The 13072-nt window shown below is 38.4% G+C and overlaps 1 protein-coding gene across 7 annotated transcripts in view; it reads right to left on the minus strand.

Annotated features, from left to right (window-relative positions):
* Positions 1 to 13072, minus strand: part of DMXL2 (Dmx like 2) — a 119754-nt gene that overhangs the window by 4923 nt on the left and 101759 nt on the right. For 4 of the 7 annotated variants that reach the window (XM_065412499.1, XM_065412497.1, XM_065412495.1 and 1 more), the window contains 8 exons: positions 11150 to 11267; positions 9746 to 9832; positions 9527 to 9648; positions 8097 to 8235; positions 7321 to 7381; positions 7066 to 7193; positions 2022 to 2099; positions 1219 to 1310 (listed from right to left, as the gene is read on the minus strand). In XM_065412499.1, coding sequence (XP_065268571.1) covers positions 1219 to 1310; positions 2022 to 2099; positions 7066 to 7193; positions 7321 to 7381; positions 8097 to 8235; positions 9527 to 9648; positions 9746 to 9832; positions 11150 to 11267 — 825 coding nt within the window. Of the gene's footprint in view, positions 1 to 1218; positions 1311 to 2021; positions 2100 to 7065; positions 7194 to 7320; positions 7382 to 8096; positions 8236 to 9526; positions 9649 to 9745; positions 9833 to 10232; positions 10296 to 11149; positions 11268 to 13072 lie in introns of all 7 variants that reach the window. The other 3 variants (XM_065412493.1, XM_065412496.1, XM_065412492.1) reach the window with 1 other exon arrangement.

Consider the following 13072-nt stretch of genomic DNA (forward strand, 5'->3'; position numbering starts at 1 on the left):
GCCAATCGTGGCTCCCACTGGCTGCGGTTCGCTGCTCCAGGCCAATGGGAGCTGCTGGAAGCGGCGCGGGCCGAGGGACTTACTGGCCGCCACTTCCAGCAGCTCCCAGCCAGCAGCCGCGATCGGCCGGACCTGCGGATGCGGCAGGTAAACAAACCAGCCCGGCCCGACAGGGGCTTTCCCTACACAAGAGGCAGAACAAGTTTGGGAAACGCTGACTTAGAAGATGAGGAGGGATTGTGCAGGACCTTTGCAGTCACGGGGGAAGACATGTAAAAGCACAAATGACAGTTAGGAGCCTAACTCCAGTTGATTCAGTCATTCAAGCCTTTGAAAAACTTTGAAGTCCCCAGTGGGGACTATGCTTGACTCTGCCTTCCTTGAAGGTTAAGGGCTTGTCTATACAGTGCTTTGGTCTGCACAGGAGAGGTTTAAATTTTAGTTCGCATTACCGTGTTGTGCACTAACTGGCCCATGTGGCCCCTGATCCTGCACACTAAAAGTTCCTAGTGCACATCAACATAGTACAGTTTGAAACAAGACTACATTAATATGCAACAGGGAACTTTTAGTGTTAGTGCACAACACCTAGTGTGGACTAAAGCACGTGTAGACAAACCCTTGATGTCAGTCTTACAGGAAGGCTGGAAACATACACGCCGTTCAATATCACAACCAGAATTGCCTCCTGCATTTACTAAATAAGCTCCTCCCCAACCCAGTACAAATGTACCTGTCAGAACGAGTTGCAGTTGGGATGTCTGGAAACCACTGAGTAATAATAAAGACAGCCACATAGGAAATGAAGAACACTACCAAAGTGAAATAATTTTAAAACCAGAAGAGATAATAAAACAAAGAGGTGCTCGGTCAAAAACCCTTGATTCCAGGCAGTCAGACTTAATAATATGTATTTAATTAAATAAAGGGGGGGGGGAGAAGGATAATTTAGCACTTAGCGATAAGGAGCTTTGAGAAGCCAACAGAATACGGGGAACTAGTCTGCAGAAAGAAAGTAACCGAAGGAGTGACACACAAGCAGGCAGCCATGCACATACAGCTGGTAGGGGAATTCAACAGCTTTTAGAACATTGGGCTTCAAAATTCTGGCTTCAAGATCCAAAGATCTGTTATGACAGGTAGCTTTGGTGAAAGCCTTTAACCTCTCAGCCTAGATATTTTAATCTATTTTTGACTGCACACTCTCTTTTACCACACCTGTTATCGTTGGACTGCCCGGATGTAGCCACTAGACTTGAAGAGGTAATGAACGCAAAGTCACTTATGGTTTTACTGTGACACTGCCAACTCTATAAAATGAAACAAAAAACCATCACCAAGATGCAATCTTATCACCTATACGTCAAAGTTTCTAACAACTTAAAATATATTTAGTCATATGTATTTCTACTAATGTCATATCACAAGCAAGGACTTTAAACACAAACCCTGTTTACTTTGTTTCATTACTAAAATCCCGATAGGAAGCGACACTGAAAGTGCAGAGAACAAAAAAATTATTTTAACTATTTTTATTAGAAATTCTAGTATTAAGAAAAATCCCAAAATAATTCACTATGTAATTAAACTGTGACAAATACAGAGTACAATATGTTTTACCAATTTGAATTCACAATTATACAGCTTTGTATGCTGTATAATTACCAGCAAAGAATTGAGAGGAGTGAATTTTTTTTTTTTTTTTTTTTTTTTTTTTAAAAGCTTGATGTACTCTACAATAGATTTCAGAGTAAATTCAAGGACAATGCTTAGGTTATATCTGTAATCACATTACAGCTTGTTATTTACTCTGAAATGAATTCTTTAAAGCTGTGTCCATCAAATGCTATACTTGCTTTGATAAAGTCTGCCAATTAGCACAGCAGAGAAAAACATTAATCAAGAATTCACATTATCTGAACCTGCTCTTGACCTGTCTGAAACTTTGTAAAGTAAGAGACACTCAGTCTTGGTTCCTAAACATTTCTCCTATAAAAAGAAAGAATGATTTTGTTACATACCAGATACGGTTTAGGATTAGATACAATTTGGTTGACTTGCCAAATACTTAAAAATCCCTCTCCATCAGCCACGCCACACTGCAAGAAACAAATTTCATTTATTCTATAAACCGCTGAAAAGGTCTCCAGTGGTCAGTCTTACCTTTTCATCACTTTTGTGATATTTAACAAGAAGCTGAAACCAGCTGAAAGAGCTGCATGTATATTTAAATACAATGGGTAAAAATCTGAAAGGCATCTACATGATTCAAGAGTCTAAGTTCCATTTTCAAAAGTGACTTGGGCATTTAGGCCTAAAGCCACAAAAGGATTTAAGTGCCTAAGCCCAAAATTTAGAACCTCAAACTCTGTTCAGCTGGTGCCTAAACTTCCATCAGTGAGCATGCACAAAGCCAATACGTCCTCATGCTGCTGAGTGGCTCAATGCTTAAACCCTAGAGGCTTTTTTCCCCCGCCACCCAATCCAGGTTCAAATCCCCACTCTGCCTGATTTGAAGTAGGGACTTGAACCAGATTTCCAATCGCTCAGGTGAATGCCCTGCCACTGAGCTAGAGGATATTCTGGGGTACCCGTCCCTCAATCTCTCCTTTTGAAGCTGTTCCACTTTGTATAAATACTTAAATATTCATTGGGCAAGAGAGAGTGTGACAATAAGGCTATAGCCAAGTCGTCAGCACATTCACTGGGAGTCTGGTTCGAGTCCCAGCGCTGGCCAAAGCACTCTATGGAACTACTAGTGTGTGGTGGCAAGGTCCAGACAGCCATTTAGTGCACAGTAGGCTACAGCTCTGTACGTCCAAACTCCGGCTTGCCACACGCCAACAGGCAAGCCCTAAGTCTCTTTGAAATGCTCCTACAGGATGAAGCCCTCTTTTGAAACTGGGACTCGGGTGCTTTTGAAAATATTGTCCTATAAGTTTGAAGTAGATTATTTTTAAATGTTTAATTTTAAATACCTAAGTTTGTTAGACCTGATACCCCAACACACTAATGAAACAAGTTTAATTAAAAAAACCAAACACACATGATGGCCTATAAAAATGACTTAGGAATGATTATGGAATAACTGTATTGTATTATTATGTGTGGCAAAGCCACAGGGAGCTCTGCAGATCAACACAAATGAGTAGCAATTAAACCTTTAGACCACACTCAGGTACGCTGTATATGCTGTGTGCTTCACAGACCTATTTTAAATGTTCTTTAAAACACTTCACCAATACTATTCAAATCCCTGTACCTGTAAAGTCAGGCTTCATTAGTTCCATGATGTGGTTTAATGTTTCCAGCTGTCCCTAAATGTGGGGATTGTCCAGGATTCTGGGATGACCCTTTTTGTTGTCCTGTAACTGGTTTAGAAGGATGCCAAAACATCCCTAACTCACAGCAAGTCACTTTTATTCCCTTAAGATTGTAATAAGGTTAATCAAAGTCAAACAAAGTTAGTTTGTATATTTTACTGTGTATGTGAAGACCGAACCAGTCCTGAAAAATCAGAAGATATGGCTACTGAGGGAAACAAAACTGAGGGGTTGGCAAATTCCTCCTTATAACTGGGCATCTGTTTCCTGCTGAGTCACTCCCTCCCTCCTGAGCTGAATCCTCTGGAGCCTCTCCACCCCCACAGACTTGCTTCCAGGGGAGCTCCATTTACATTGCTCTCCTCCTCCCATCCCCTCCCCTGTTCCTCATTGTACGGTGGGGCCAGCCAGGACTCCAGTGGGCTCAACCCCAAGCATCTTCCTCCTTTGAACAGGAGGGTTTAATACATTTGTTAGGTATTGTGGGTGTTTCAAAGCCTTAAGCACATCCAGGAAACAGAGCAGGAGATGCCAGATGGCAATTACTCTAGTTTGAATCAATCCCACTTCTGAAAGATGGCCAGCAGGAAAGAATCCGTGGATGAACACTTACTCTTTTTTAAACCTTACATTAAAACGATGGTGAAGAGGAATCCACCTACTCGAGAATGGGGAGACAGGCAGAAATTGATGTGTGTAATAAACATAAATGGGTCAGATAAATGAAGGATTATGGCTGAATTTTGGAGGCTGCTCAAAAGAAATTGTTCAGGATACACAAGATTTATAATCTAGCCCTATGCTCGTGGGGAGATCACACAAGCTGGAGGGACTCTCCATTAGCCTAACCCCCACACTGGACACCATTGTGATCATTCACCCACATAGCCCTTGTCCTAAAATCTGCCACCATCTGTCACTGGTTCAAGACTGAATGCTGCCATCTTGCATGTTAGCCCAATTAAATTTTAGAAGAATAGAATGATTCTGCTTTTGAGATGAAGAGAAGGAAATGTCTCTGTCTGTCAATGGCTTAAAAGAGCGACTGCTTTTTTGAAGTTGCTTACAGGTTTGCAATGGAATTGGTAATCCCAGTGGCAATGGATTTGTGGGAGGAACATACAGATGAGGCAGTCAAGAGTGCACAACTATCTCACCTGCATATCATTATCACTTCAGAGTAGAGCTGACTGTGACTAAATGGGATTTTGTTTTATTTATTTTATTTTTTTAATGGAAAATGCCAAGTTGTTGATACTTTTTGCAGGAACATGTCAGTTTTGGGAAGGCGTCTCAGGTCCAGAATGGAATTTCTGGTCCGAACCAGAGAGACACCCACTCCAGAACAGCCAATAGAATGGTGTTTAGGAGATTCACCTGGGTTGTGGGAGACCAGGTTCAAGTTGGGGCAAGTCTGATTCAGAGCAGGGACTTGCAACTGGGTCTCCCACATCCACGCCAAGTGCCCTAACCATGAGGCTACTGGCTGTTCTGGGTTGGGTGTCACTTTTTGTGTGTGTGAAAAATGTTGAAAAGTCTCTGTTTTATCCTGATACCCAATGGGAAAATTTTTGAAATCTCAAAACATTTTTATGGGACATTTTCTCGATGAGCTCTACTTAGGTGTATAATCAGTTACCATCACTTTGTAATTTCTGTTAAATGATTCCTTAGGATCATTGTCACCTTACAGGAAAAACTTTCAAAACCAGTTCTGTTAGTCCAGTATATCTCCTGTTTTCTCTACCAGAATGTGTCTTCTGTCTAGAGGCTCCTCTGCTCTTGATGTTCTTTCCCTACCTGAAGTACTAATCCTCTGTCTGTAACATAATCTCTTCCACAACAATCAACAGCAATGTCACAAAGAGGGGATTATTTCTTTGTGTGAGGACAAACAACAGGAGACACATTCTTCAATAAAATCCTGTTTATATTCTTACCTATGAAACACAGGGGAAGAGAGTACAGAAGCTATAAGATATATAAACAGAATTGATTTCTATTCATTTCTTTAGCTTTATGCCAGTATGATTCCACAGGAATCAATGGCATTACACGGGCAGAAACGGATAAACCAGAGAGGAGAATCAGTCTCAATGTTTATTCAAAGTCTTCTATAAAGATCAAAAATTAGTTGCTCTGGTAATGATTACGTCAGCAAAAGCACTTTGACTTGAAGCAGCAAGACACAGCAGATGAACACTTCAGAAACAAATCATGTACCAGAATCACTGGCACACTACAGCTACCTTGCACTGGAAATGCAAATCTAATTTAAATAAATAGCTAGGTAAGTGTGGTTTACAGCTGTTTTACATTGTCAGGGTGCCAAAAGCAAGTGGAGAATATGAATGAATCTGGGCCCTAGTTTTCACAAAAATGTCTATTAGTAAGAATGAGGGGAAAAATCCAGAAATTATATAATCATTTCAAAACTGAGGGCCAGATTTCTTGGTCCAGACTCTTTGTGCAAGACCAGTGTGAGTGACAAGGAAGTGGCGGAGAAGGAGACTTTAAAGCCACTGTTATGCTTCCCAATTCTTGGGCTGTCTAGGCAAGAATTGAGTCCACCAATATAAGTTACAGCAGCCTGAAGTCTGCTCTAAGTAATATCTGGTGGCTCATGGGACCCACAGAGCCATTCTGGTAGCTGGGCATCCTAACACCACAGACCAGTACGTGTCACAATGGTGGCTCTGTGCATTGTAGGAGACCAGGAGATCCTATTGGAGGAGAACTAAAGGATGTTTACAGCTTCTTTGTTCCAGTGGAGCAGCACAAAGCAGCCAGATAGCACTAGATGATTTTCAAAGTTTGAGCCATCTGCATTCTCTATATCACAGAAATAACAAGAATATATTTATAATCATACTACAGCTTTTCTGCTGAGACTTTTGCAAAATGTGTGCACTTTAAAAAGAAAATACAAATCTGTATTGTATTTATGCCACTCTCCTAAAAATATCTTATGATTCTAAATTAAACACTTTAATACTAGTGCTAATATCTCTCTGCACTTAAACTGCAGGATGGAATATCCTCAATATTGAGCTGGACTGACTACAGTGGAGGTATAAATCAGATAATTTTTTTGGACAACCAGTTTCTGCACAGTACTATGAGGATATATGCTGCCACAATATTCCATGTTTGTCAATGATTGAGTACTACAAAACAATGTGGCCATCTCCCAGGTTGGTTGCCCTTCATCAAAATCCTATTTAAGATCAAAATGTTGAACCCATTACTCATTTTCGTATTTAGATGAGTAATTGTTCACCACTGAGAGCAAGGGGTTGACAACCTGGCTCCTGCTAAATGAGGCTTTATGCAATCAAAATAAGGGCCTGTTTCTGCAAAAAATGACTACTGACTCCAGTCAGCTCCACTGACTTAAAGTTGAATTACTCATGGAAATAACTGTTTCTAGGACTAGTCATAACGTAGTTAGTCTCTACAATGGTCATTAATATGAATATTGAAAGTTGCTTATTCAATAGAGCAGTAGATGTATATTTGAAGAGTGTCTGAACTTAAATATCCACATGTAGCTTTAACGATCTGGGTTTGCTAGATTGTATTCTTTGTTTTATATGTGTTGAAACAAATCACTTCTACATTCTAACACATTCTAGACATTTTTGTGCTCCCCTAGGTAAAAACTGGCTAAGGTATCCACAGTACAATCAAATGTTCGTTTAAAAAGAAGAGGCGGAAAAAACCCTATTTTGGGAGGACTAACCTTATTGCCCTGGGAATTGAAATACATTCTAGTAACCCTTGCGTTGCCAGCTTGTCGGAAGCATATCAGCTGCTGTGGCCTTGTCCATTCAAACATTCGAACGCTACCATCTTGGGCTCCTGTGAGATCTGGGGAAAAAGGAAAATATAGTTGATTTATTAACCAACAGGAAAATATCATAACATTTATTCTGTATTACGTTTTGAAAAACAAATACATTTTTCACATTCACATTGTTAAATAGAAATTACTTACAATACTGATGGACTGGATGTGAAGCCATTCTCTTGACATTATTCAGATTTCTTTTAATGAGCTTCATATAAAAGAAATATATTCAATTTGTGAACTTCAAAGATTAACTACTTTTGAACAAGTTTGGAAAACATAATTGAACTCAGGATATTGTATATATTACTACACAATGAACTGTCTTTTTGTCCCCTACCTATAGATTGTTAATTGTTAACTATATTCTGATCCCATTACTTTTAGTTGCAACACAACAACTAAGGTCTGAATTCAGGAAAGGATTCCTAGTCAGGACAGCACTTAAGCATGTGCTCAACTTTAGGCATGTCCCATTGAAGGACACTACTTAAATGCTTTTCAGATTTGGGGTCTGAAACAAAAAGTTACGTATTACCTTTCAATGGGCATTTAAAAAAAAAAATCTGTCATGGAGAAAGATAACAATGGTACGGTATTAACGTAAACAATCAAAATACATTTAGGAATACAGTACATTAATCAACTGTGTAAAAAATAAATAAATAAATCTTTTGGACATTTATTTTCTAATAAGTGTTGGGAACACAGTTTATACTATTCATTGACTGATGAAACAAGTTAGTTATAGGTATGCCAATCCAAAATTATTCATGTAAAAGAATATTTAATTTGGCATTTTTTGCCAGCTGATGGTTATCCTATGACCATCCAATGTAATAAAATGAAAGCATGCTTCTGAGTTTTAATCTTTGTATTAACTAACTATATAAATAGCAAACAAAACCAAACAAACTGCATACCACACCAGCTCCAGTGCTAGTTTGTCCACTACCTAACCAAGGCATAGGTGAAGATGGCTGCATCTGATTCACTCCAAATGATGGTGCAGTTGACTGAGTGAGTGTTGTGGTAGAACCACGAAAGTCAAGGTCATCTGAACTGTAAAAAGATACCAGTATAACGCTTTATTAGTTACATTTCGCTGTTCATTTTTTTTTTTTAAAGTAATAGTGGCTGTGACAGATTGCAACTGCATGCTATGTCTTTGGAGATCATATTACATTAAGTTTACGAATGGCTTATGTATCATTGTGGGCCAGGGACTGTATGCAACTCCAGAGGGGAGGGCTACCACAGTGCCTCTAGGTGGTGGTGTGGAGGGAGGTGGTGATTAATCATTCAGATTGTAAACTCATGCAGAAAGGCTTGCATATACTGGTTCAAATGGGATTTTCAGAGACCAGCAGTCAAAGAACGCCTTTTGGTGTAAAAAGGCTCAGTTTAAATGGTCATAGGGCCTTCATTTTGATTCAGCAAATGGACAGACCTTCGTCCAGAGGGGGCCCCAAAGGGTTGGAAGGACTTCAGCTTACTAAGACCCCCAAAGCCTGATGAGTGACCGTTGGTAAGCATTTAGCACGTGTATAGGAATTTATTGTGTTTAGATGTTTTCTCTGTATGGCTTTTACCCTAAAAATAAATGTATTTTGCTTTAAGGATGGTTGGTAATTGGTGTACACCATTGTAACCCCTGGAAAAAAGTTAACCATAGATGCTGGACCCTAGTCAGACCTGCTGGGGAAATCACAAGCCACAAGGGACTGCAAGCCTAAATATTCTGTTTGGAGGGGGAGAGATGTAGGTCACCACTATGTGGAGATGTGACAGATGGGACCTGAAATTGTAAGTGGGTGCCCTCCAGGAAGACCAAGAGTGGGGAAGTCCAAAGGTGCAGTTAATCTTGACACTGTGACAGGCCTGACGACAGCAATTCCAGGCCTCAGAGCCAGCGCCGTCCCTACGGGGGTGCAGGGCCCGGGGCGGACGTGATGCATCTGTCACGGGACCGACTGTGCTGGCCAATCGTGCTGGCCCCTGGGCCCCCCCAAAGTGTGGGGCCCAGAGCAGTAGCGCGTGCCTAGAAGCCCTGCTGCCTGCCCGGGCAATTTAAAAGGCCCGGGGGCCTTTTTAAATTGCCTGCCCCCTTTGCCCCTGTCGGCAGGCCTGCTGCTGACCTGTTGTGAACAAACTGTGTGACCTTGGGCAAGTCACTCAAAACTTTGTGCCTCCATTTCCCCATCTGTAAAATGAGGATAATGATACTTAGCTGCTTTTGTAAAGTGCTTTGAGATCTATGGAAGAAGAGTGTATATGTTTTATTATTAACAACAAAAATGTGAACTGTCTGTACTTTCACCTTAAATATAATTGCAAAGAAAGAAAAAATAACCTTTTAGATTCTCTGTCATATTCTTCCCCAATCCATATAAATGACTGAGCAGCCAATAGAGCTGAAACATCAAGTTCTTGCACATCATGTGTAGACGCTAAAACAATTTCACTGCTGTTTGCCTGCAAACAGATAACATACAATAGTTTTAATTAAGATCTTAGAGTAACACAAACACAACAATTTAATAACGCAGTTAGTAATAATGTTGGCTTTTACCTTATTAACTGCAAATGCCATTATCATATCAGACTCTTTGTGAATTATTTTTGCTTTTCCCCCTGGGTAGCCGAGATCTGCTTCAACCTACAAAACATTTACACGTAATTTTAATTGGTGTATAACTATTTTTTGTAGTGGTATGGACAGACTGCAAAATCTATAGAAATTCATGCAAGAAAAGTTCAGTGGCCTCAGCATTTGTTAGGAAGCTAAACTTCAGACTTTTTGCACTCACTGGTGTTCTAAAAGCCAAAAATTGTATATTTGAAAGTTTTAAAAAAAACCACAAGTTGTGTGAGTAACACAATTTACAAGGTGTTCACTTATCCCAATCATAGGACATCCAAAGTAAATGCACTGATTAAGAGTCTGCCACACAGAGACTACATAGAACATTTAGCTTCTGTCAGTCATATTAGAAAAGAAAAGCCAGTCCCACAGAACTTTTAAGAATGTGCTAAAGGTTTGGGAGAACGGATACTACCTTGTTTTTGTGATCTTCTGCTACGCAGTTTTGTTTGACCTGCTCCACACGATCTTCTACAGACTACATAACACCACACAGTCACAAACACAAAACACATGCACAAACAAATATAAAAAAAGAATGAAACATTCCAAACTAGATTTAAAAGGCCACCCCTCTCAGTAAATGATGACAAATGTTCGTAATTTTTTATAAAAGGCACAGAAACTAAGACAGGAATCTAAACAAACTCACTTAAAATGTAATGCCTCCTAGATGAACACAAAATGTATGGTATAAAAAGTACTTATCCCACAATTTTATTAGACTCGCAAATAAAATTTAGATATCCTTTTCTTTTAAAAAATGTATGACATAGTAAATAAAAGAAGGAGCAACACACACACAAACTTCATACTTACAGGAAGTTTTAAGATAGTAAGTAGTACGCTTGTTTCCAGTTTGTTACACATCAAAGTTTAAATTTAATTGCAACTCATTTCAGTTGTAATTATGATAGTCATAAAAAATCAATATTATATATCACTATATATAATATTATGTATATGTATATATTACACATGCATATATACATATATTTAAACAAAGTAATTGCTCATTTCAATATATTATATATGACAAGCCATAGAGATTCAAGAATATTCAATTAATTTATGACCATTATCCAATATAAAATGTTTTAAAATATATATACTGCATTGTAAACTCAGCTATGCCTTGTCTAAGAATACACATTTTAGTTTGATATGTACTGTAATAAACAGCATGCTATCATGTTGATTTAAAAACACTGCTGAAGTGAAAAATAGGAAACAAATGCCAACCAAAATGAAAATATTAAAACAAAATTAGAATGGAGACACTTAAAGATTGAGGAAATGTAAAAAAGCCTCTTAATTATTAGTTTTGTTTACCTCACTTTGCTTTCTTTTCTTAGTGAATATATATCTTATGAAGGTCTCCTGAAGAAGTTCTTGTTTCACAAGAAAATGCCATAGTCTTTTAACAGGAAGTGCTGAATAATCCCTTGATCTGAAAGAAAAAATGTGTTTTACACATAATTTGCAATATAAAATTCATCATTGTCATAATACAGTTAAATGTGGACAAAGAAATGTGAAGAGACTCCAAACCATTTTAGATGCAATTCAGCGTGAAACAAAATGATGGATTTGTATGCTCTGTGTTCTGTCCAAGAGACGTGATAAGGAATAAAAGCTTTCTTGGACTTCCTCTCTGATACCACATTACACAGAGTTACTGAATTCAAAGGGATTGTGGTCCACAACTTGTTTCCTTGATTCACAAACACTAATATATTTAGATTGTGCTGAAGTTACTCTCATATTACAATTATGGCACCAGGATGACGCAAATAAACCATGTAAAATGCTTTTACATTTTTCTGCTAATATTCAAAAGGCATTTGGCAATTCTCCAAAATGGGCCATATTTTGGAGTGTAATGTACCCACCCTCTGCGCACGCACACACATCATATATCATTTGAAACCTTATTTTATGTACATTTAGATGAGATATGCTGTGGAGCTGTTAAGTGGTGCTGTAAGACTGTATATAAGCCTGTGAAACTACAGTACCCAAAATGAGGGTTTTTTTGCAGTTCCATAAACACTGCAAATTACTATGACTACAGTTTTTACTATTTAAGTTAATTTCAACACCTTAATATGGTGTTTACTGGTCAAAGCTATCAAATGGCAATAACATTTTTATTGGTTTTTCATAAGCAAGTATTTTTTTCAAAAATGATTAAGCTATTTAGCATGTGACAAAAATGGCAAATATCAATACTTTGCAATATACTAACATGAAATGTTTTCATATTGCATATTCTTAATTGTCAAAGTATCTCACAAGTGATTGTAATAGATATACATATACGTGGCTTCCTAATGTAATGTTTCTTCATTTGTAAGCTTTTGAATATATAATGTAGCATCTAATCTGCCTGGTAGAAGGTTTTAATTTGTAATTGCCTATGCATGTAGTACTAGCCTTTGCTATATTCTAGAAACTAGCTTTTTAATTCAGTGACCCTACGCAAGGTCAGTATTCGTATTAGAGATGGCAGTACACAACTTCATATTGGGGGTTCAAGCAATCAAAGTGCGCACTAAACAAAAATAGTCTCAAAATTGCCAATGTATAGATCTGATTCATATCTATTTCAGCACAAGTCTAGATACTTGTATAAACTGAAAAGTGGTGGTGGTAATGCTAACAATATACTTTGGGAATTTTACCATTACTATGGAAGTTACAGTATGTGAAGACATGGAGGATACAAGCCCCTTAAAGCTTACATCAAAGAAAAAAAGACTCTTCCCAAACTATGAAAAATGTGTTTGTGTCAAGAAAATCAAAAGAAAGCAAAACTGTCCAAAAACTACCGGTGCTGGACAGAATTCTGTGATGTTGGCAGCAGAAGCCAGGAAAGATTAATTATATTGGCAGCTACTGGATGAGTTTTCTATTTTAGAAGAGGTCTCACCAATACTCTATCACAGGGATTGCTTCCAGAAATACACAAGTTGAATTTTGGACATGTCAGTTGTACTGAACCCAGGAAAGAAAACAGATGCTGAATCTGATCAAAGTGCATCATGTTCACCTGCTATAGCTACCAGAGCAAGCACATCTTCTAGAGACTGGTCCCACTGATACTGTTTGCTTGAGAAAAACATAAGAGACTAGAAACTTCATAAAATAGAAACATTTGAAAGAGCAACCAATCTAAATGAGGCAGCACTTCAAGGAGATGATGACATGTTGCGCAGAATATTTGTGAAAGACTTGATTGCTAAGGATGAAGTT

The sequence above is a fragment of the Emys orbicularis genome, chromosome 10, assembly GCF_028017835.1.
Source record: "Emys orbicularis isolate rEmyOrb1 chromosome 10, rEmyOrb1.hap1, whole genome shotgun sequence".
Taxonomy (NCBI): Eukaryota; Metazoa; Chordata; order Testudines; family Emydidae; genus Emys; species Emys orbicularis.